General features: G+C 35.1%; 1 protein-coding gene across 1 annotated transcript in view; it reads left to right on the top strand.

Moving 5' to 3' along the window:
• The first annotated feature begins 7,049 nt into the window (after window positions 1–7,049).
• Window positions 7,050–26,028, top strand: part of NCOA6 (nuclear receptor coactivator 6) — a 31,343-nt gene continuing 12,364 nt past the window's right edge. The window contains exons 1-8 of the mRNA XM_015816995.1: window positions 7,050–7,321; window positions 8,381–8,536; window positions 9,369–9,491; window positions 10,512–10,640; window positions 11,767–12,597; window positions 16,109–16,255; window positions 16,681–17,800; window positions 24,759–24,880. Coding sequence (XP_015672481.1) covers window positions 7,087–7,321; window positions 8,381–8,536; window positions 9,369–9,491; window positions 10,512–10,640; window positions 11,767–12,597; window positions 16,109–16,255; window positions 16,681–17,800; window positions 24,759–24,880 — 2,863 coding nt within the window. The 5' untranslated portion in view covers window positions 7,050–7,086. The remainder of the gene's footprint in view (window positions 7,322–8,380; window positions 8,537–9,368; window positions 9,492–10,511; window positions 10,641–11,766; window positions 12,598–16,108; window positions 16,256–16,680; window positions 17,801–24,758; window positions 24,881–26,028) is intronic.

Raw genomic sequence — 26,028 nt, forward strand, 5'->3', positions numbered from 1 at the left:
CTCAGTCTGGTTAAATGGAAAAGAAAGAAAAGAGAAAGTGCACGTTTGTAATATGTTTAATTTCACAATGCTTGTGGGTATACAATATTTTTTGTTGTTCCATTGTCTGTGCAGATATAGAGATTGTCTGGTTTGCCGACTCTAGAACACGCAACATATGTTTTACCTGTCACAGGTGTGACATCTATATAATAGTAGATATATAAAAACACGCGCATATTCGAATGCAACGTTGTGTCAAAATTTGAAAGCAATCGGTGAAGAACTTTTGGAGATTTAAGATTTTGAACAAACAAACATTTACATTTTTATTTATATAGCAATAGATAATACCATCATATTAGAGATAATTGTTTAGCTCTCTTCACTAACAAACTAATTCTATCAAAATAATTGCATTTTCCTCTGCTTCTTTTAGTGGTTTTTAGTGATTTCTTGTTCTCTGGAGTCGTCATTTGTAACTATCTTTTTCAAGAACTGATCTTGGGGGAAAATGCATGTGGAAGAAAATAAAAGAAGTAAACAGAGTGAAAGTAAAACAACTGCAGGAAGAGAAAGTACAAATGGAAACTATGTTACAATGCCATGATTTACATGAAAAGTATAAACATATCTGCAGTTTTCCAGATACAATTTGCCCCTTGGCTTTGTTTGTCTTTCCCCTCTTTTTTCATAGTCTTTGCTGCCGAGGATTCAGAGGATTTATCCTTTTTTTTTTTTTTGCATTTGTGTCTTAATATTTGTGCATTTCTTGGTAATCATCTTCTGCGTTTTAGATTTTTTTTAATTGTATGTTTATTTTAGGGCATATGCTATAGTTTTATCTGTTTCCCATTTCAACACATAGGAAATGCTGATTGAGAAACCAGTTATCCCAGCGGTTCTCAACCTATGGGTCGCGACCCCATTTGGGGTCGATCTACCATTTCACGGGGGTCGCCAAGCAAGGCTGTCCACCATTTTTTTTCCCTTTTCCGGGCGGGTGCCTTACCTCCCTTGGGCTGGGCCAGCTGATCGTCGGCCTGCTCCGTCTCTGCCGCTTGCCAGCTACGTCTCGGCCGGCACAGGGGGCGGAACCACGCATGCGCGGCGCTCCCAGGCAGGGAAAGTCCTTGACTTACGACCGGTTGGGTAGTCCTCAACTTACGACCGGTTTAGTCCTCGACTTACGACCGGTTTAGTCCTCGACTTACGACCGGTTTAGTCCTCAACTTACGACCAGTTGGGGTCGCGGCATTAAAAAGGTTGAGAACCACTGAGTTATCCTGTATCCTCTGAAACAGGAATTTTAATGTGGAGTACAGAACAAGAATTGGCTAGATCAAGGTATAGAATGAAAAATAAAGATAACAGTGAATGAATTAATAATTAATAATTCATTCTGCTTCTTAATAGGATAGAGCAAGATATTAAAATAACTAAGCATGCTGGGTGCCATTTTGAAAGCAGGTTTCAGACAGAAGTCTTTAAAATCAGGGCCTTTTGGAAGCAGCTGCAATTTTCTCTATCTCTCAGAAGCGGGCGATTTTTCCAAACTTAGTGCTCTGATTTAGGACTACGGGTACTTTCAAAATTTCATTCCTGCAATATCTGATACCTGATGTTTAACAAATCATAAAACTATGAAACAATAAAGCAATACAGCAATAAAAGAAGAAATGAAGATAGCAGATACGAGGGAAGGGAGTCAGCCCCTCAGGTAGCTGAGCTGTTTGCTATGTAGGGCACCTTGAATTGTACCCAGAAGCAAAACGTAACCAGTGCAGTTTATGAAGCAGAAGTGTTATATAGGCATATTGAAGCCTGTCCATCACTGCCCGGCCACTGGATTCTGGATCAATTGAAACTTTGAGAGGGTTTTTGTGATAGTTAGCTAATTGTTAGTGACGAGCAGTTTTGTTTATTTGTGGATTTGGCATAATAAAACCCTGAAATATTTATTTACTTTATTTAGTATTTATAGCCTGAAATAGAGAAATTGCAGGGAGCCATGACAGCTTTCTTCAGGTGTCTGAAATATTGACATTAGCAGGTTAAAATTACAAGGAAGCAGATTTTAACTAGGCAGCAGGAAGAATATCCTATCCATAAAAAATGTTCAATAATGAAACAGATTGCCTCAGGTAGTAGTAGATATTTCTTCCAATGGAAGTGTTTAGGTGGAGGTTGGATGACCATCTGTGGGTGAGGCTGTAATATTAGCTTCTTGCCTTGGACAGTGGGTCGATTTCCACAATCCCTTCACAGCTTTATATTACAGGGATCCTCATTTAGTGATTGCAATTGGGACTGGCAGTCGTTAAGCAAAGCAGTTTGCTAAGTGAAAATCCTGTGAACGTAACTGTGCTTATGTTTTTAGTTCAACTTTCCTTGGTTTTACAGTGTCAGAAGGATACAACTCCAAACAGTCAAGTGAGCCTAAATAGTGGGGAAGGTTTCTGGAACTCAACTCAGAAAGAAGCTGGAGTAAACAGGCAAATCTTATAACCCTTATTCCCCACTCTCCTGCCACTTGGAATGCTCACCTAATGCTGGGATAATTAGCAAGAAGGGAATATTTGTATTTACATACATTGGAGAGGAAGGGATTACAAGAGAATAAGCAGGAAGACAATGGGGAATACTCAACAAAAGTTATGCACTAGTGCTTGCTATGTGCCTAGCACCTGTGAACCACTTCATAAGGCAGGAGCAGAGGACAGGGCGGCAAGGGTGGGGGTTACAGGTGGCTAAAAGGACCAAGATGAGGGGAGATGGATGGAGAGAGTTAAAGCGCAACTTGTGGTTGTAAATCTGGATGGGCTGCCAAATGCCTGAATTTTGATTACAAGACCACGGAAATTCTGCAACAGCTGTAACTTTGGGAACCAGTCATAAATACTATTCATTCAGCATTGTTGTAATTTCAAATGATTGCTGAATGAATGGTCATTAAGCGAGGAGTACATTTCTGTATGCATTCAGAAAAATACTTCTAAATATTTTAATATATACTATTATAGTAGCTCATAGAATGAAGCAAAGTGATTCTACATTGATCAAGATCAAAAATATTAAATAGAAATGTGGAGGTGCAATCTTTCTGTGTGGAGCAATTTCATATATGCTTGTTTGTCAGGATTTTTCTGATTAAGGGAAAGCTGATATAATCCTTACTTTTAAGGTAGGCAAAGCCTGCCATCTCTGGATAAAAGAAACTTAGTACTGATTCTGAAATTCAGGCAGTTGGAAACCACTTGGGATTGATTTGTATATTTGTATATTGATTTGTATATTGAAATGAACCCCTTTTTTTTTGTTTCTGTGTGGAAAAGTTTTGTAGTGATAACACAAAAAACTTGCTTGTGTCAGCCCTTACATGGAGAAAGCATAGAACAATCTTAATGAAATGTGTAACTGAACATCCCATGTGTAATGTGGCTATTCTTATTCAGTTCCTAGACAAATAATTTGATAATTTGAGTTGCTGTTGTTTGGTTTCCATCTCCAATTTAAAACTGCTTCTGGTATTTTTATTTCTGTTTTGAAGCTAGTGATACTCAGAGGGTGTAATACTGGCTTAGATGACAAATTTTTTATAACTCATGAAAAATTATAAAAAGTTACACTCTAAGAGAAGCTTTTGTTTGAAAGTATAATACTTGGGGAAAAGAGATTGTAATACATATTCTGTGTCTATGCATGTGCATATTTTTGCAGTAAAACTTTGAGCTTTGTAAACTATTATCTAAAATGTTTGCTAGGCCAAAATTGATCAATATTATTTTACAAATATGTAATAAAGAAGTTCTGAAAATCAATCTAAAATAAGAAAGAGTAGGTGAACTACTAGGCATTTCATGTATCTCTGAATCTTTTTATTCAGTTCTCTTTTTTAGGGACCATTATATTGGTATAGTATCTATGTTGGAGGTCTTTGTTCCAATAATATTAAAATCTATTACATGTTCAGCAAATCAGCATTGCTAATAGCATAGAATCACTTTTGCTTTGTTACCAAGTATGTACTAGGAGGTATAGCTTGTGGATGCATTAGTAATAGCAGTGATTTTCAGGCTTCTGGATACTATTTATCATTCATTCATTGAAAGGGAGGGGAATTTTCTTAAAATATGTGGCACTTCGTATTATGTCCGGACAATGGTTTGATACTTTATGAAAAGGTAAGAGAATTTGAAGTTACTTTCCCCTTTTCAGTTGCTTTACCTAATCAGGGTTTGCCTTATTTAGGCATTTATTTGTCAGCAATAATAGATAGGAAGTGGCTTAGAACATGAATTCATATTTTACAAGTTTTCTACCATTCTCTAGTCCAGGGGTGAGGGTCTCTGGCAGAAGGGGGTGGGACCAGGGCAAGTGCCAAGGCATGGTCCACTGGAGGAGTCTCACTGTTCCTCTCAGGCCATGCAGGGGGGGGCTTATGGAGCTAAGACTGAATACATTTCAACATAGATGGCCACCACAAAATTGTACATTGGCTCCCAGCTAGAATTGTTGTCATAAGTCAAGGACTACCTGTAACTATAATATAATAACTGTAATGTGATAACCTGAAAGAAACAGCCTAGTTATCATTTGGTTTACTATTTTTTTGTTTTTAAAGAGGTTTGTGGGAAATTAATTGTTTCCTTTTCTTGGTCATAAAGGTCTGTTCTTATCCAAGAAGAATAACAGGACCTCATCCAGAATCTAATCCAGCTCTAAACTATGCTGAGTGGTTTTGTGGATAATGTGATGGCTACTCAATTTAAGATGATTGTGGATTTATGACTAACAGGTATCTAATCTCATGTAAAGAAAATTATTTTATTTAAACAATTTATATGGCTTTCCATCTCCCAAAGTTACCCTAGGAGATCTACAACAGTTTTAAAAAAGTAACAATTTAACAAATATTAAAATTTAATAATATGAAATAAATAGCAAACCACTGATATTTACAATGTGAGATTTTATTGTGTTATATACCAATATTCTTTATTAATGAAGTTATTGCAATGATTCAAGATGCTGACATAATGTTAATATATATTTGTATATATATTTGTATAGTGCCTAACTTTGTACAGTGCATTCATTAATGTCATTGGGACTTAAGCTCCTAATGTGCTTGAAATTACAATTTAAAAGATATTTATGTATACTTAGCTCATCTAGAATAAGTACCATAAATGTGAGTGAAACTTGCTACTCAGTACTTTAGATAAGATTACATTTTAAGTTAGTCATTATTAATGTCAAGGTGGGAGACCTGAACTGTCACTGGCCTAAGAAAGTGATGAAATTTAGGATTTTTCTTACACAATAGAACAGAGCTTTAAGTTTATAGGTTTTATAAAACCTGAAATGCATTAATTAAAGCTTCATGCAAAAGGGTAGCTTTTAAATTAATAAAGCTTGGTCCCAAACCTCAGAATAAAATAGATTTCACCATCCTATCATATTAGAGAACTCATTATTTTATATAACATGCATACAAATCTCTAATATGTTTTGGGAAGAAAAGTGTATTTTTTTTTTACTATTATTAAACAATTTAAAGATAGAAATCTTTGTCAAACTATAAATCATCCTGAAATATAACAATAGGTTTAGAAATTTATTCTACCGACTCATAGGTTACAGTGTATAATCTGTTTATAAAAATATGTATAGTTTGGATAGAGGATCTTCTTAGAATGGGAATTGGGAAATATAGCTTTTATTATCAGAAAATGATTAAGGCTAACTTTTTTAAAACACCCTTTTGTTTCTATCAAATCTTTCTTTAATGAAAATGGAGCTCCTAAAAGCATGCACCAAAAACAAAGAATAGGAATAACTGCTGTTTTATTCATCTAAGTCAGAAGTAGGGATCCTGTATCTTCCTGACATTGCTAAATTACAATCCAGTCCCCTTCAGTACTAAGGCAAGCTGTGATGGATGCTGGCAATAATATCTAAAGAGTCATAGATTACTTAAACCTATCCTAAATTACTGGGATAATTAATGGTGCTGATATTGTCAACTTTGTGAAATCCAGTGTGGATCATTAAAATTCCTCTTCCTGAGGCCATTCAAATTCAACAGTGCGCTGATGATGTTACCTAGTTGGGGAATGAGTTATCTGCAAGCAAACAACCAAGCTCAGAGAGCACCTGCGACCCCACAGTTCAACCCTGAGCTACATGTATTTTCTTTTGTTGCCATTCAACATTTCTCAGGTCTTAACTTCAAAGCAAGAAATCTTTGCTAGTTTAATAATCTTTGCTTCCTGGAGTTTCATCCCATACCAAGAGAGCTTTCTTTGCACTTGGAGATTCAAGGAACTGTCTAGATATAGTTTATCAATTAAACTTTAATTCAAATAAAATTTAGGAACTGACGTGTATGCTCCTTCTAGAAACGTGTCTTTAATTCTCTATTTGGTTTAACAATAAAATCTTTAGAAAAATTATGCATGTGCTTTACTGGGAATTACATTGATTCAGAATTGAGAAGATAATTTTAATGGGATACATTTATAGGTTTGCCCCGGTAAAGAACAAAGAAGATTGGATTCCCATAATATGTTCTAGCAAATCAGCAACCTATATGCTGCTATGGCTCAAATGTTATGGACCTCTTTAAGTTCTCATCAAGCTTCTGATGCAAGATCTTCTGGTAGGCGATTTTTTTTCTAATTAACATATTTAATATTATAAATAATATTCATCTCTCTGATTAATAAAAATACTTGACTTTAATATTACAGGGGTCAGGGGGTTGCAATCAAAAGAGCTGTTTTGCACTGAAATTTAAAATGTTTTTGCAAATCCTTTTTCTATGTATTCAATGATTTGCATGCTATACAGTGATTGGATAAAGCTATTTTTGCAAAGTCAACGTCAGCAAATGAATAATTAATTTGGAGAACTTTTTAATTCCAGTCTTAACTTATAGATAAATAACATGAATAAAATAATTCCTTATATTTAAACATGTAAAAACTAAATATTAACCAAAAATAACACGCATTTCTATATATGTTAAACAATATATTTCCTTTTTTTCATAGATTCTCCTTAGTACCTGATTAATTTCCAGCGCAGGGATCTTATATTACCATGGTTTGGGGTGACATATCCAATGTAAAAGATAATTACAGTTTATCGTGCTCCTCAGTCATGGAGGAATTGAAAGTGGATCTTGATTCTGTACAGAAAGAAGCTGATACAAAACCTAACAGCCCTTCTGATGATTCTACAATCTTCGTAGCTTTTAAGGGCAATATAGATGACGATGACTTCAAGCAGAAATTGGGAGTCATTTTGGACAATGTTCCTGGCCTTTTACGCATGGGTACTTTATTTTTTTTTATAATTTCTATTTTTATATTGGCTTTTTATATGTAAAACTAATGTATATTTAGAGTTCAGGTTGCTCTAGAAAATTAGACTTCATTGGAATATTTTTTTGGTAAAACAATACTATATTGTAACAATTGGGAAGATCAGAAGTATAATTACTATTCTCCATTTTAAAAAATATATACTTTGTGTTTACTAGCCTATGTGTTTACTGCTGTGAAAAGCAATTACACATTTTATTTGCTATGGGAGGCATCAATTATTTTTGAGGTTTTCTCTTTTTTAGACCTGAAAACAGATAATGTTTCATTAATGATTTCTCTTATTTCATTCCTTTTTATTTGAAACAAACAATATATGTTATATTTGAAGTATACACAAAATCCATCTATATGTAGGATCTTGTATAATAACAATCATGTTAAGCAATCAGTATTTCTGCCTCCAAATAGATTCATTTTATTAAGAAAACTCAAGCTATTCTTGTTTTGGAGGAAACACTGTGGCACATTCAAAAATCATTCATGAAATGAAATCATAATTTTATATAAACTAATACTTTGTTGATACCAGGTCTTTTTAGAAATCAAATGTAATAAATGTATGTGATATATCATATGCAAGCTCATACAACCTATTAAGATTCATTAAATATAATACTGGTATAAATATCTTCTGCCAATTAAATACAAATCTTAGAGTCAAACTTCCATAATTTTTGTGCTTCAAATAGAGCAAGTTATTGAGACTGGTTCTACCAAAGTTTTTTCCTTTCTGATGATATAGGTAGGTTCTTATGAAGATGGCAGCTATCCTTAGTTTGAGAGTTAACTACAGTAATTTTATGTTTAGTTGAATTGTTTCTTTTATAAACTAGCCTGGAGTTGCTGAGATAGTTTCTCAGCCTCTTGTTAATAATCGTTTTTATAAAAAAAATATCTACTTTGGTATCAAACAATGAACAAAAGTGAATAAAGCTTACCAACTTCTAATCTCATGTATGTTGAGTTGCAAATCTTCTAGTCTGTTTTCTTTTTTATTCTGTAACAAGAATCTACCAAGTTAAAACTGAAGAAAGTGGAGCCCTGGAACAGTGTACGTGTTACTTTTAATATTCCTCGTGAAGCAGCTGAGAGGCTACGAATGCTAGCTCAGAACAACAACCAACAACTTCGTGATTTGGGAATTCTGTCTGTTCAAATCGAAGGTAATTGCAACTACTTTCTGGCTGGGTTTGAACCATATAAAGTAATGCAGCTAATTTTATTTTTTAATGCCTTTTATTAGTTTTTTAATAATTTGATCAAAACAGTAGGACTAAATAATCTTTTGGGATGAGCTACACTCTCCAAGTTCATTTCTTTACCCACATCTTTGTTATTAGTGTGATTAATGTGAATGCTAGCTATGAAACATGACAGGACAGCTCCATGTCATTTTTGGGAGAAATCACCTAACAGGTAAAATGAACATGACTCATTAAACTGTTGTCTTGAGAACAGGAATAGGAAATGTAATGCTGTAGTAACCTTGCTTTCTGTGACAGCTTTCTCTCCCTACGCTATATATCCTTTCCCATCTCAGTCATCATTTGAGTAGCTCTGGGAATAAACATTTAGCAATTGTTTTTAGAAGTGATAAGAGTATCAATGCTTAAAGATCCAATTATGCATGCATAGAACTTATATATAGCTTTTAGCACAATGCCATTGTTAATAGAATGAAATTTGTATACAATTTGCTCTCCTTGCGTGATACATGAATTATTGGGCAGACCAATTCATTACTGAAAGAAAGGAAAAATGATGTTTTCCCTTCAATTATTTGAATGGAGAAGCATCTCTAGGAAGTTTGCCTCTGCAGCAGAATATCTGCACATAACAGTTAAAAGAATTGATTACAGACCTAAATTTCTCCAGCTAATTGTTTCAAATTCATATTCTTTTAACTTGCATATAAGACTTTTTAACTTCTAAAAAAGCTGCTTTTTAAACTTCCTGCCACAAGCCACATTTATATTCTCTAACTATTGCTCCTAGGTGAAGGTGCCATCAATTTATCATTAACTCAAAACAAAAGTCAAGATTTAAGGATCAATGGGCCTGTTGGACAAGGCAACTCAGTACGGATGGAGACAGGATTTCCTATGCCAGGAAGTCAAGGCAAGTATAGTTTTTAAAATTTAGATAATATTCCAGGAAATTTGCAAATGCCATAGCTTATTTTACAACTCCAGACTATTTCTGCTTGATATTTCCTTTCAAATTCAAATTGGAAGCACAATCAAATGCACTTGGGTAAGTCAGATATGGATGTCAACTGTGAAATAAACATTTGATATAAATAAACTGATGCAAGTTTATTTCTGTAATCAAGCACAGCTTGATTACAGAAGAAAGTATAAGGAAGGAGTAAAAATCTGGATTTTAGCTTCTCTAAAAAGATCCCTTCATAAAAAATGTATAGGAGAGAGAGAGAGATGTCCTTTGAAATGTTTAAATCCTATAGGTCTTAAATTACATTAGGAAACATGGACCACTGGTAGGTTTTAGGAGCAGAAGCACATATAATGTTGATAATGCAAGTATTTCATAATTCTGTTCATAGTAAATGAAGAATATTCATAGATCATTACATAGGTGAAGATGTATGCAGTATTATTGCTGGCAAAAATCAACTTACTACATTATGAACGAAAGAGATATGGGCTTGTTCTTTGTTGACATTCAGCAATTAAGCTGAAATATACTAGAAAACAGAAAAATCGTACACTAATGGTAGAATGTGGTATTTATGTTTGTGATATACAGTATTTCCCTGTGTATGGTCTAACAAATACATATAATTGTTGAACTGCTTGGGTGTTCTTTTTCTATTTTTGTTTACTTCAATCAGACATGTCCAACCCACGGACCGCATGTGGTATTGCACAGCTAGTAATGCAACATCACAAGATTATTAATTTTACCATGATGTAATTTATATACATTAACTATATTGTATATCTTATATGTGGCCCAAGACAATTCCTCTTCACTCATGCAGCCCAGGCAAACCAAAAGGTTGGACATACATATTTAGATCCAGTAAGGAATGAGTTTAAGCTATATTTCAGTAACTAAACATCTCAGTGCTTTTAAGATGTTTATAATTTGATATTTTAATGTAATATACATTTCTAGGTTTAATTCGAATAAATAATCCTGCATCTGTGATGATGCAACAAAGTGGGAGTGTAGCATCCTCTGTGATGACAAATACAGCTACCACAGAACTGCATCCCAGAACACCTCATCCAGCATCTCAGTCAGGTAATTAATTTAACCCCTGCAAATTCTAAATGCTGCTGTTTTCCATATTGGTGAATATCTCTATGAGAAAAAAAATATGTGTTTAATCGTTTTCCTGTTTGCATTAATTTAGAACTATTTTGCATGTATAGAGAAGCAATTTTGTTTGAGCAATAGAGTTCGAATGAATTTTTCCAACTGTGTTATCCCATTACAACAACCTCATGCTATTCAAACTACTGCTTGATATTCAGAAATGCCATGGTAGATGATTTAATAGAATGGGTGGAAGAAAAGCTCATTTCCTGAGCAAAATTCCATTCTGGAACCAAGTTGCCCTCTAAACTGATCTTCCACTAAGTTAGAAAAAGTACAGAAGTAGCAAACTCAGTAATCAGAAAGCTCACACACATTCTTTAAAAAAGAACATCAGAGATTCTTAGCTTGAGAAGAGGGGGAAATGATCAAGATGTAAAATCATGCATGCATGGAGAAAAGAAACATTTCTTCCTGTGTCAAAACATTGATCAGAGGTTATAGAATGAATTGATTGGAATGGACAAAAGAAAGATTTCTACATACAGCAATCTTAAGATAGATTAATAGAAGATATGTCTATGAAGACCATTAATTTTTAGACTCAATATTAACTTCTGAGTTGAAGATAATATGCCTTCAATTATTAGTTGCAACGGGGTAAAAGTAAAAGAAACATGTCTCTCCCTGCTATTTGGGAGCACCCCAGAGTATCTAATTGGCTATTGTGAAAAACAAAATTTGGATTAAAATTGGTCTTGGTCTTGGGCTGTTCTTATGTTCTTCCCAAATGCAGTGTTCTACATCTGTCATCTCTAGATAACATTGCTAGAAATGATGGGTCCAACAACTTGGAAGAAACATTTTATGAGTAGAGTGAGCATCTGCTTTTGAATTTTCAAATATTTGTATACATTTTATATCATTGCTAACCTCTGATCTCATAAAATTTGAGTGAAAAATTCTGAAGAATGCTACTGTAAAGGCAATTTATATAAAAGATGGACTGTGCTTGTTCTTCTGAATAATCATTGGGACATACATTCGTTCTGCTGCTACTTGTATGGAACTAGTTACCAATGAATTTCCTTTTTTATTTTTATTTTCATAGATACAGCAGATCCACTTTTATCAAGCCTCACTATCCAACAGCAGAACCATCCATCTGGCTCTGTGGTGCCTCAGCTCCATTCTGTACAATCAATTCCTGTGAATAGGCAAATAAATCCAGGCAATTTTCAGCAGATGCAAGCTCAGCAGCAGATTCAGCCACAGCAACAACTGCATCCACGCCCTCCTCCACAACAACAACAACAGGGCATTCGACCTTCATTTACAACCGCAGCTCAAGTTCCAGGTCCTCCTCCTGGTTGGAACCAGGTACCTTCTGGAACAGCTCAACTTCCTCCATCCCAAGGAACAATAGGTGCATTGACAGTTAACCAGGGTTGGAAAAAAACCCCTTTGCCTGGGCAAATGCAGCAGCAAATCCAAACCAGACCCTCATTAGCAACAGTACAAACACCTGCTCACCCTCCACCCCCATATCCCTTTGGAAGCCAACAAGCTTCTCAACCACATCCAAACTTTTCTCAGATGAACAACTCTGCTCAATTTACTGCCCCTCAAATGAAGAATCTTCAGGGAGGACCCTCACGGGTTCCTACTCCATTACAACAGTCCCACCTGTCCAGCAAGTCTCCTGCGTCCTCTCCCTCATCTTTTCAGCAGGGTTCTCCTGCCTCTTCACCAACAGTTAATCAAGCACAGCAGCAGATGGGACCAAGGCCCCCCCAAGCTAATACTCTCCCCCAGGGATTCCAACAATCTGTAAATTCTCCTGGTCGTAACCCTATGGTACAGCAGGGAAATGTACCTTCTAATTTCATGGTGATGCAGCAGCAAAACCAGGGTCCACAAGGTCTGCATCCTGGGCTTGGTGGTAAGTTATCATATTTAGGAAAAATGTTTGTGTATTTTTATAGTATATTGATATGTTGTAACTTCATCTGACTCATCATAAATCATTATATATGAGATAATAAATGCCAGAAGTATACCCGTAGAAGTTGTTTTGCATCTGCACAACAGATAGATAATGGATTTTAAATGATCTTTACCCCAAAGAAAAATTACATGAATTGTGATTGAGCTGCGCAGATGTTTAGTCTTGTGCTTGGAGAAAAGGGTACTTTTGTTTTTAACCATGGTTTTATGGCGTGTTGTGAACTACCTAGACCCATTATATGAGGCCATATAAATCCTGTAAAGACATACCCCTGAAAAGATACAAACTGCTGAATACTATGCAATGTCTATTTTCCATGCCGTATCAACTTAAGAGTTGCCATTTCCACCTGAAAGCAGTGCTGGACATTTTTGTTCTTATAACTAATGTGCATCTGTGTTTGAGGAAAACAAGATATATATAATACAATCCCACCTGTCCAGTGTTAGGCAGTTGGGTTAAAATTAAGAATCCTTTTAGAAATAGAAGTGTTAATAGTTGATCAATTAGCAGAATGGAATATAAATGAACAGAAGAGAAATCCAAATCAATATTTGGTGTGTGATGATCCTTTGCTTTCAAAACAGCATCAATTCTTACACTTGCACAAAATCAGAGATTTTGTAGGATTAGAAGCAGGTGTATGATACATTATACATTATACAAAGCAGGTGCTAATGATAATTTCATATGTAGGTTGAAACACAGTCAATAACTGAAAGAAACAGCTGTGTGGCAGGCTTAAAACGGTGAGGAATAACCAAACTGTTACTAAGATAAGGTTGTGGAAGAGAGTTTCATGTCACAGGTCATATACATCATGGCAATACTGAGCACAGGGCTAAGACATAAGGTAGCATACTGCATCAGCAAGGTCTCTCCAGGCAAAGACTTCAGAGCAAACTGGGATTTCAAGATGTGCTGTTCAAGCTCTTTTGAAATAGCACAAAGAAACGGGCAATGTTGAGGACTGTAGATGCAGTAGTTGGCCAACTTAATGCAGCAGATTAAAGACACATCATGGTTACTTCCCTTCGACATTAGAAGATATCCAGCAGGGCTATCAGCACAAGTGGCAGAAACCAGTGCGACCCAGGTACACCTATCTACTGTCCAGAGGTGTCTGGCCAGAAGTGGTCTTCATGAAAGAAGACCAAAACCCATACTTCTGATGTGAAAACAAGGCTAAGTGACTCAACTATGCATGAAAACATAGGACTTGGGGTGTAGAAAAATGGCAGGAGGTGCTCGGGATTGATGAGTCAAAATTTGAAATATTTGGCTGTAGCAGGGGCAATTTGTTCACCAAAGGGCTGGAGAGTGGTACAATAATGAGTGCCTGCAGGCAACACTGAAGCATGGAGGAGGTTCCTTGCACGTTTGGGGCTGCATTTCTGCAAATGGAGTTGGAGATTTGGTCAACAATGTCTTTAATGCTGAGAAATAAAGGCAAATACTTATCCATCATGCCATACAATCAGGAAGGCGTGTGATTGGCTCCAAATTTATTCTGCAGCAAAACAGTGGCCCAAACATACAGCCAATGTCATTGCGAACTATCTTCAGCATAAAGAACAAGAAGTCCTGTAACTGATAGTTTGGCCCCTGCAGAGTCCTGATCTCAACATCATTGAGTCTGTTGGGTATTGTATGAAGAGACAGAAGGATTTGAGGCAGCCTACATCCACAGAAGATCTGTGGTTAGTCCTCCAAGATGTTTGGAACAGCCTTGAAGGAACCTTGCTGGATTCCTTCAAAAACTGTGCAAGTGTACCTAGAAGAATTGATATTGTTTTGAAGGCAAAGGTTGGTCTCACACCAAATATTGATTTGTTTTGGATTTCTCTTGTGTTCATTTACTTTCCATTTTGTTAATTGACAAAAATAAACTATAATACTTCTATTTCTGAAAGCATTCTTAATTTACAGCATTTTTGCACAACTGCCTACATTTGCACAGTACTGTATACGTGTGTGTGCTTCTGTACACACTATGCATGCTAATCAGAACCTGTGCCAAAAAAGATGCAGGGTTAGGACAAAATTACATTAATCATATAAATTAATATTAATTGAATTAAATACTTATTAAAATTAATTTCCTGTAAAACAACCTGTTGCATAATTAATAGAATATCTACATACATGCATCCAATTTGTCTCATTTGCATTTCACAATGGACTTTATATGCATTTTTTTAGAGCTCTTTATTTTTGAAAAGAAAAGAGCATCTGTTTCGTGAATGTGGGTCTTTGCTACTTTAAAGTAAATTATTTTGAGAAAAAAACTAGTCTTCCTTAACTACTTCTTGATTGTGTGCCATCAAGTTGGTGTCAACTTTTACTGGCCACGTAGATAGATTTTCTTCATAGCCATCTGTTATGTATATTCCACAGCTTGACCTGATTGACACAAAAGCTTTTCTGTAATGAAGTATATACTGACTTCTTTTTTATATTTTTTGGCTTTTTCAATTATCTACTGTGCCTCAGTAATAACATCAGATGTTCCTTGGTCTTTTTAAAAGCCAGCTTGAATATCTGGCATCTCCTTTTCCATTTAGGGCTCTGATTTGTTTTGGATGATTTTAGGCATTATTTTGCTGGCATGTGAAATTTGGAATGTTGTATGATGATTTAGACAGTCTGCTAAGTCTCCTCCTTTTTTTGGAATTGGAATGTAGTTTGAACTCTTCCAAACTGTTGACCACTGTGTGCTTTGCTGACATAATTTAATTAGAACCATATCTGATTCTTTCATCAATTCTTGTCACCTTCCAATTAGAGTGCTGGTTTAATTATCTTCTAGTATTAGAAGTTGTTGTAAGTAGGGAATATTTTCTGTACTTGAGACTGGAACCCCTTCTGTGTTCAGAGATCTTTTAGAAGAATTTTTTTTATTTTGCATCATTCCAGCCTCTTCACACATGTTGTGTAATACTACATATCGCTTTTTCTAATATCTCTCTGAAACTCTTTTCTGTCTGAGATTTTGGTTTTTCTGAGCTTTGGCTTCTTTTCTAAGAAAAGCTACCCTGTAACTAAGTATCATAGAAGTCTGATTTTCATTCCTACCAGATCCCTGGCCACTTTTTATAATTTTCCAGGGGACAAGATCCCACATCTTTTTAAGCTTTTTACATGTAATACATTATAGTATTACACAATACTCTGTGTCTTACATATAATATATAAATGGGTGTTATATTTTCTAATGGGATTGTGATAATTCACATTCTTTCTGTATATCTTAATATGTTGAATCCACTACCTAGTTCCTCTTTCAGTATTAAAAGCAATTATTATTACTTGTTAAATTTTTAGTCATATATTGTTTTTCGTAAGTTACCTTCCAGATGCCTTTCCATTCTTTTTCTTCTCTTAGTACTAGAATATATTGGTTAATATTAATAAAAATCTTCAAATGAACATTTTTTCTGTCCAGGAATGCCCAAACGTCTTCCAACTGGCTTTACTACAGGGCAAGCAAATCAAAATTTCATGCAAAGTCAGGTGCCTTCTGCAACACCAGGCACACCTGCAAATGGTGGCACAACCCAACTGCAAGCAAGTCAAAGTGTGCAACATACAGGTCTGTTAGATTTTGTTGGATTACTTGTTTGTTTTCTAGAGCGTGGCAGCTAGTGTAATGGAGATGTAGTTTTGGCTATGATTGTCTGTGACTAACAGCCATTTACAGTTGAAAACAAAACAACATTTTGTATTATATAATGTATAACTATCAACTTATAAAGTAAAGGAGATAAATGCAAAGAAATAATTGGTTTCAGAAATTGTAGCATTCTGTTATTTGGTTTTCCCCAGTCGACCAATCTGTTGCATTTCAAGGCTGCATATTTTCATTTTGTGTTATTAGCACAAATATTAGTAGAAAATAAATATTAGAAATCTATTTTATTTCACCTTCCTACTATATATTTCAGATCTTGGATTGTATTGATTTATTGTTTTTTAAGTTATATGTATTTGTATTAATTCAGTTTAAATATTTTTAAGGTGGTCAAGGAAATGGTCCTCCCCAGAATCAATTACAAGTTCAGCATGGTCCATCAAACATGATGCAGACCAATTTAATTGGACTTCATGGGAATGTAAACAGTCAACAGACAAATACTAATGGAGTTCCACAAGTTAATATAAGCAACATGCAGGGACAACCTCCACAAGGACCACAATCTCAGTTAATGGGGATGCACCAACAAATAATATCCTCTCAAGGACAGATGGTTAACATACAGCCTCAGGGGTCTCTAAATCCTCAAAATCAGATGATACTTTCTAGAGCTCAACTCATGCCGCAGGGCCAGATGATGGTAGCTTCTCAAAATCAAAATCTTGGTCCATCACAGCAAAAGATGACTCCACCCAAACAAATGATTCCCCAACAAGGCCAACAAATGATGGGTGCACATAATCAGATTATGGGACCTCAAGGTCAGGTGCTGCTGCAGCAAAATTCAATGATGGAGCAGATGATGACCAATCAAATGCAAGGAAATAAACAGCCCTTCAATCCTCAAAGCCAGTCTAATGTTATGACGGGGCCAGCTCAGATGATGAGAGGACCAACTCCCAATTTACAGGGAAATATGGTGCAGTTCACAGGGCAGATGATGACTCAGCAGAGCTCTGTAAATAGTAATCCTTCTCAGGTAATGGGGATTCAGGGACAAGTTTTGAGACCTACAGGACCTGTCCCTCATATGTCTCAACAGCTGGGTGATAACACCACTACAGCCAACAATGATGTGAATTTGACACAAATGCTACCTGAAGTTTCTATGCAACAAGGAAACATAGTACCTCCGCACTTGCAAGGGATGCAGGGAAACAGCAACACACCAGGAAACCAATTTGCTGGACATGGGATGCCTTTCAATGCCCCTTTTAGTGGAACCCAAAATGGGAATCAGATTTCCTGTGCACAAAATCCAGGTTTTCCTGTCAACAAAGATGTCACATTAACAAGTCCATTGTTGGTAAACTTGCTACAGAGTGATATATCTGCAGGACATTTTGGTGTGAACAACAAACAGAACAATCAAAATGCCAATAAACCGAAGAAGAAAAAGCCTCCAAGAAAGAAGAAAAATAATCAGCAAGCAGAACAAATTAAGTAGGTTTAAGATTTTTGTTTCCTACATAAAGTTTATTTCTCAGTTGAACGTAGTATTCAGTTTGGGCTGTTTTAAGAATTTTTAAATATCAAAGCAATAACAGTTTTGTAATAAACATATTTAAGGATTGAAGAAATAGTAATAATTATTCCAGAGGCAAATTGACATAAGAGTGATTCAGAAGCAATCACAGAAAGGAATGCTAACGAAAGTCTTAAGTTATCATCCAAAATTAATACATGTTTGTATTTCAAACATCTTCATTACTCAGGATTTCAGTTCAGTATTTCAGACAATGAGAGAAGATAATTGAATCTAATAATGGAGATATTTTATTTCTATAGGATTATAACTATAAACATTTAAATCAAAATGCACTCACCAATATTAGATTGCAGCTATTCAGTGTTCTTTTTTTAATTTTGCCCCAATATATCATTATCATTATTATGACCCTCATCAAAATATTTAAAAATAAGAGTAGTTTACAAACTAAAGTAAAACTACAGAAAATAGGAGTGAAAACATTATGCAGTTCTGCAAACAAGTCAGTAGCCACTTCTGGAGGGGTAGAATAGATATTTGCATTAATATCTTCATAATTAATAATGAATTTTCTTTTTGATCTGAAAAAAAGCTGGTAGGCCAAGTCAAGCTAACTAAACACAGCATTGTGGCATTAAAGTGGACTAACTGCGTAATAATACATATAGGAATTTTGATGGGACAAGTAAACGTTTGCTTGTATATTAGTGCTTTGGGACTAGAGTAACAGAAATATGTAAACATTTTCTTTTTACATTTTCTGCCAATTTACATGGAATAGCAGATTTATTCTCTCTTGATTAATAATTTACGATGTTCATTTAAGATCTACCATACCAATAACAAAAATTGTTCTTATCCACATATATTGACTGTATCCAAAGCGTTAGTTTGGATCTAGTTGGCACAGCAGTTGTATTGTATATAATTCTCTCATATAGTACAACACAAATTTCCAACTATATATGTACAAATGGAATTAAATTTGAGGCAGAGTTTAGACCAGGGGCAGGCAACCTTGGCTCTTTTATGACTCGTGGACTTCAACTCCCAGAATTCCTGAGCCAGCATAGCTGGCTCAGGAATTCTGGGAGTTGAAGTCCACGAGTCATAAAAGAGCCAAGGTTGCCTACCCCTGGTTTAGACAAATTGGCTGATTTCCTACAAGTTTCTAAAGAAGGGGAGTGTTTTAGGCAAATTATAGATATCGCTATATACCTGTTAATACGTTGGCCACCCGCAATTTTATGTGTGCAAACCTGAAAGATCATTCTGCAGACTTGGTTACACCATTATCTATATGAAATTCCTGGGCCTGCTCATTGCTCTCTTCTTTTTGAAGACTTAGTATATCATACTATAATGATTCACTTCAAAGGTCTCTGCGTGGAAAGAAATATTGGCTGTTATTATCTGAATAAAAACTTGCAGAAAAACTGGGAAAATGTTTGTTGAAAGAAGATAGAAAATAAAAATTGAAAATATAATTAGAAAAAAGTTAGATTGGTAACTAATAGTTTTTTTTAAAAGAATTATTGGAAAAATTGATTATGCTATTTTGATATGAAAGGCTATTGTATTTTTTATAAGTAATGTGTTGGTTGATTTCTTTTAATGGGAAGAATTGTAAAAAACAGTCCTTAAAAGGCAGCAATTCTTAATCTTTTTGTCCCACGGTTACGTTTGAGAATCTGGTGAAACATACTGGACCTTTCTCAGGAAAATATTTAAATGTATAAAAGAAAATACATAGATACAAATTGTATGAGAAAAGGAACCAGTTATGCTTTGATACAGTCTTTTTCCTTTGTTCCCCCAAAACCTCCAGAGTCAATTTATGAAATATGGAGAAAGGTTAGGAAATTAGGGACAACAGATTGAGACTGAAAAAGACGTGGCAAAACCGAGTGGCTTTGGGTGCACGGAGCTTCAGGATTCATGTGTTTGTCATCTTTAGTTTTGGATGGGGTTGCACTACCCTATTCCGACCCAATTCGCAACATGGGGTTTCTTTTGGACTCACTTCTTCTGCTCAAATAGCAGGTGACACGTGTGACCGGGAGAGTTTTAGCACAGCTCCAGTTTATGCACCAGTTGCGGCTTTCCTGGATCACTACTCTCCGTGCTCAGTTACTCAAGCCATTGTCATCTTTCACCTGGACTACTGCAGTGCTCTCTCATGGGACTACCCTTGAAGTCCATTCAGAAGCTTTATCTGTTGCAAAGTGTAGCAGTGAGAGCAGTCTTTGAGGATGACACATATTACACCTTTTCTCTTCAAACTTTACTTGCTACTGGGCTGCTTCCAAATGCAGTTCAAGATGTTGTATATGACTTTTAAAGCCTTTTATTTCCTAGGTCCAGGCTACCTGATGAATCGTCTCATCCCGCTTGTACCAGCAGAGAAGGCTTATTTTGGATCTTCGACTAGCGGGATCCAGAAGAAGAGCCTTCTCTGCTGCAGCACTTGCCCTTTGGAACATCTTACTTTCTAAGATGAGATCCATCCCCACCCTCCTATCTTTCTGCAAGAGTCTGAAGACGTGGCTCTGCCAGTTGGCCTGGGGATCAAATGAGGAGTTCCACATTGGAGCTGGCTGCTAGATTGATGGCAGATTCCACCTCCCCCCACCCCTTGTTCTCTGCCCTCTACCCATCCATCTTTTTGGTTATCATTTTGATGTATTTATTCTCGTTGTGTTCCTCTGTCATTGTTTTCTTTATTGTTTTATTATTTTACTTCTGTTCTATTTACATTTTCATTTTTCTTCCTTTTCATTGTAAGTGCCTAGAGTAGCCGTATGATGAGATAGGCAGCAAATAAATTTAACAAACAAGCAAATAAATAAACATTCTTCTAGTGGAAAAGCACCAGCAATCCTATGCCTACATGGGCTAATTATACACTCTGAAGTACTGATTACAGTAAGAAGAAAGAAACAATTCAAGGCACAGTCCGATATACATTTATTCAAAAATGCCATTAAACTCAATTGGTTTACTGCATAGAATTGTAGATTTTAATCTAGTGTAATACACACAGAGGCATCAGAGTAGTTCTTCAGGTTCCTCAGTAAAATATCTTTATACTTACCAATTTGTGCTGTTCAATGAGCCTTTTTAAATGAGAGTTTTAGTGATTAAATAACAAAATGATTCCAGCCAGGATTTAGCCAGTCACAGTTGTTAACTTGATGGTGTTATTTTGGAGTAATTTAAGTTTTAGAACATGTTTCACAGATAGTCCCTCATATAATGCATTGCAGTCATCCATCCAATAATTCATAAAAAATGAATAACTACTATTAAATTATATCTGTTCAAAAAAGATTATAGTTATTATATCAAGTCTTCTACTCACTAACATCTCTCATACCTCTAGAAATTTTCATGAACGCAAGAGCATACCCAGACTTCATACCTGATTTTTAAAGGGAAATTTAATGCCATATTAATCTAAATACTATTCCGGGGCATTTATCAACAAGAACTTCATCTTATCTGATTTATAGTAACCTAGTAAGAAAGAAAGAATAAAAATCCCCTAATGTGATGATGATCATATTATGTTCATAATATTATGATCAATCCATTAGCTGCAGGTGGATTAATAAATGTGAAGCTATATTACCATTATAGTTCCACCATGGCATTGTTAATCAGAAAATAATATTGTGACTTAAGATCTTAGTTATAGAATTTCAGCATAAATTGATATATAGAATATACATAAGCTGTTCTATTTAGTCAGAAAATGCATACAAGAGAGTACTAAGTTTGGTATGCAGGCAGCTGGAAGAGATGAATGGGGTTATTGTCCTGAAGTTTTAAAGAAAAAGCTTGAAGAAAGGATGAAGTGTTAATGGTTCCTATTGCATTGTAGAGATAGGATTCAAAACCCACTATATGTGGTCCTCAACATACGAGCAGTCACTTAGCAACTGTTCAAAATTACAACAGACCTCCCCAGAGATGCTTATGATCCAATTTCGAAGTTCTGACAGTTGTACCTTCCACAATCACATGATCACATTCTGGGCACTTGACAATCGGCTTTCATTTATAGCCATCACAGCCTCTGTCGGCCACATAACTTGATTTTCAGCATTTTTTTGATGGAAACCAGCCTTTACGTCTGGTTTCTGGCAAAAAAAAAAAAATCCTTGCCCATTTGCTAAAACGGGTTTGTTTCATAATTGCTGCATTCGCTTAACAACTGCCGCAAAAAAAAAATATATGTAAAATTTGGTGTGGTCAGATGGTGATCCACCTTATGACCACTGTGACTTACAACTGTAATCTCAGGGCTTTATTATAGTTGTGAATCGACTTCCTGTAGCATTTTAGTTATCTCAGCAATGAAAGGATTACTGTCATTTTGCCATTACAAAATGCAGAATAACCACCCTACGGAATCTAAGATGAACTAGGTCTCACCAGTACCTGGGCAGCTGAGATCTCCAGGTATGCCATCTTGTGTTTCTGATAGGAAAAAAAAGACAGGATGCAAATGCACTAAAACAAATAAATTCAAATAAATAAAACAAAAATAAATTCTTACATGATTTATCGTTACGCTGAGCAAGACTACCAGGAGACATGTCTGTGTGTGATGTGTGTGTGTGTGTGTGTGACTTGTATTTGCTCAATAAACATTCTGACCGTAAAAAGACAATTTTCTGACATAAAGGTTACATACTTTTACTTAAAAAACAAAAGATAGCAAAAGAAAAATGCAGTTTGATACTTTTCAAATGTCATCAAATCAAATCACTTGGTTCATAAAAATAATAACAAAAACATCACATGGAATTTATTTATTAATTAAATTAATATGCTGCTCATCTCACTAAAAGCAACTTGGCAGATTACAACATGATAAAAACAATATAAAACATTAAAATGACAAATATTAACATTAAAATTAACAAAAAATTAGGTAAGGAATGAATCATTACTACAGATCAGGTAGAAACACTTATTTTTCCAAAGTGATAATTATTCCTACTTCCAAAGTTATTTTTTATTAATTAGTTTGATTATTATCCTCTTCCCACATTTTTTACATCATCATATGTATCATATTGAAGATTTTTATCTAGATTGTTTCCACTGAAGAAAATCGTCTCTATCAGTAGAGCTCATGGGAAGGGAAGATTCAGTCACCTACTGATGCTTTCTGCACCCCCTGACATGCTAGCATTTGCTTAGGACATCTCTATCTCAGTTTTTCTTCTCTCTTTCAGAGACAGAGAGGGCCATGTTTGGAAATCAAAAGCCTAATAATAAATACGTATAGAGATATTTTTTTAAAAAAAAGTAAAAAAAGAAGGAAGAGCAGTTGCTTAAATGTTATTCAAAAGCTCAGGTTAATTTAGCAGTCTAAAGTTATGGTGTAAAATAAATAATGGGTAAAAGATATATTGCCTTATATGCAGAGTGCCATTTATTAATTTAATATATGCATTAGCTGGTTTTTAGCAGTAAATATTAGAAGAACTCATGCAACTCACATTTAATTTTCTACCTGTTTTAAGAGTACTGTGTCACAAAAGTTAATATGTCCATTAAACTAGCTACTATATTCAGCTAACCCTTTTAGTAACATTAACATATAAAAACTATGCTTGGCCCCAAATGTCAAAGCAGTCTTTCTCAACCTTTTTACTCAGGAGCAACCTTTGAAATAAAGTTCAGTTCTCAAGGAACCTCAATGTAAAAATAGCAAAAAATATAAAGACTTCACAGTTGAATTCATGTCAAATCTATGCAATCCATGTTTTACAAATTTAAAAAAACAACAACTGACAGGCAGTAGCTGAATTGTGGCGTGTAAAAATTTCCACCACTTTAAGTGCTAAGCATTGTGAAGTGCTGAAAGTTCCCCCAAATTTTTTTTTCAGTCATGAGCTCTTACAGAACCCCTAGTGACTTCTTGTGGAAGACCATCTGAGAAGGGCTATTATAAGGTATAGCAGTAAAGCAAACAGCTCAGAAATCGATGTCATCCTCCCAGAAGAAATGATGACTGTGTCCTGCCTATTGACTTTAGCCACAAAGAAACAAAAAAAGCATGAACTGTTCATAAAAAGATTGTCTACCCTAATATATAGGTTGGCCTTTGCTTTGTTTTGCTTTGTTTGTTCATTTTGTACTTTTATTTTGTACTTTTAGCCACTCCTGGCAATTGTCTGGACTAGTCCCTAGATTTTTCTTGGGAAGTTTTTTTTTGGAAGTGGTTTTTCATTGTCATCTTCTTAGGCTGAGAGAGATCGATTAAAGGTCATCCAGCTGGCTTCTTGCCTATGGGAGAACTAGAATTCATGGTCTCATGGTTTTTAGCCTGGTGACTATACTAAACTGGCTCTCGTAGTGGTATAGATGCTGTGTTAATTAGGAGAAAGGGAATTTGGTTTGAAGAAGAAACAATACAGTTGAGATTTAAGGGAAGCATGTGAAAAATTACTTTTGTAATCTTATGTTGAATGAACCAAAGTTATGAAGAGAATATGCTGAATTGTATTAACAACAGCTAGGCAAAGATGACATTTCTTAGGTCTAATAAGAAATCAATTAAAATTAATTTATAATTTACTTTTTTATTGTTGTGCCTTCAAATTAGTGTTGACTTCTGGCCACGGCCTGAACTAGTCCCTGCAGTTTCTTGGAAAGGTTTTCAGAAGTGCCATTTCATTCTTCCTAGGGCTGAGAAAGAGTGATTGGCTTAGTCACTTCATGCCTAAGATGGAGCTAGAACTCATGGTTTGTAGTCTGGTGTCTTAAACCATTACACCAAATTGGCTCTTGCCAAGGTTTAAACAGATATATTTCTATATTGATGAACATAGAATGTATTCATAAAGTTAAAATAAGTATTAAATTTGCATTAGTCATGCATGTTTCTGTTCTTAGTTCTTCAGAATCACGCCCAGTTGGCCTTGAAGAAGCGGAGCAGCCACCATTGCCAGGAGAGCAAGGTATAAATTTGGATAACAGTGGACATAAACTTTCAGACTTCACAAACAGGCCAACAGGTGACAAACATTTTTATAATAAATATATTTGGTATATTCAATAATATAATTTGCAAAGATCCTAAATCTTATTTCCCTGCTATTTCAAACCCTTTTAGACACTGGATCAAATGCTGCACAGCAAAATGGTCCGTAAACAAGTAGAAAATAAAAATTTTCTTCCAGCAATATGGTCCCCACTCATAAACAACTGATAATTCAAAAAATTATTGGCTGGAATTATTGGTAACAATATTTGAAAAATCAATTCTCCTATTATATATTTCACTGTTACAATCAACATTCATTATTAACCTATAGGCTACTGCTTTCTGAGAATCTATCTAATTCTCTTTTGGTCAATGACCGTTCACATAGTAACACATTCTGTAGGTTAGATATGCCTCAAGTACAGAAATATTTTCTGACTCAGGTGCTAATTAAAGTGATTGGTTAACTCCATATTTCAATAATGATAGTATGAGGAAGAGTGAGAAAAAGGTTTCTTAATATTACGGGTATTTTAATAAATGTTTATTATTTTTCTTAGTAGTCTTTCTAAACAGCACCACAAGGTTTCAAAAGATGCTCCAGCTGCTTTATTATCTTAATTACTTTTCTTAGTCTTATTCATATCATAAGTTGCATTCCTAATGTTGTTACATTAGAAGCTATGTATGATTTTAACAGTAATTACTGTATCATTGAACATTTGCCTGTTTCATTTTGACATATAACAACACAATGTTTTTCATTGAACTATGTGCGGTAACCTTAAAATCTTTCCTTGTTAGCCATTTGTAAGTTGGACCTTATTGGTCAGTACACAGTATATAAAAAGTTGTAAGATGGGATATTGCCTTTATTTGCATTTCTTTACATTGAGCCTCATTTATCTTTCTGTTGATTAGTTCATATGGACAGAAATCTTTTAGAGATATCTGCATTCATAGTTTTTTTTCCATCATAAATAATTGACAGGTTTGGTGAACTTAGGGGGTTTTCTTTCTGTTCAATTAATTTAAATAGCAGTCCTAATTCCGTCCAGAGATACTGGAGGACGGAGAAGAATCCACAGTTAGCTTCTCTCCGCTCTTCATATAAACTTAACATTCTGTTTATTAATTATCTTTTCTGCCAATTTAAATGCGAGAGATTGTAACTTCTTG

This window comes from Protobothrops mucrosquamatus, unplaced genomic scaffold (genome assembly GCF_001527695.2).
Source record: "Protobothrops mucrosquamatus isolate PMUCROS unplaced genomic scaffold, P.Mucros_1.0 scaffold547, whole genome shotgun sequence".
NCBI classification, from domain to species: Eukaryota; Metazoa; Chordata; class Lepidosauria; order Squamata; family Viperidae; genus Protobothrops; species Protobothrops mucrosquamatus.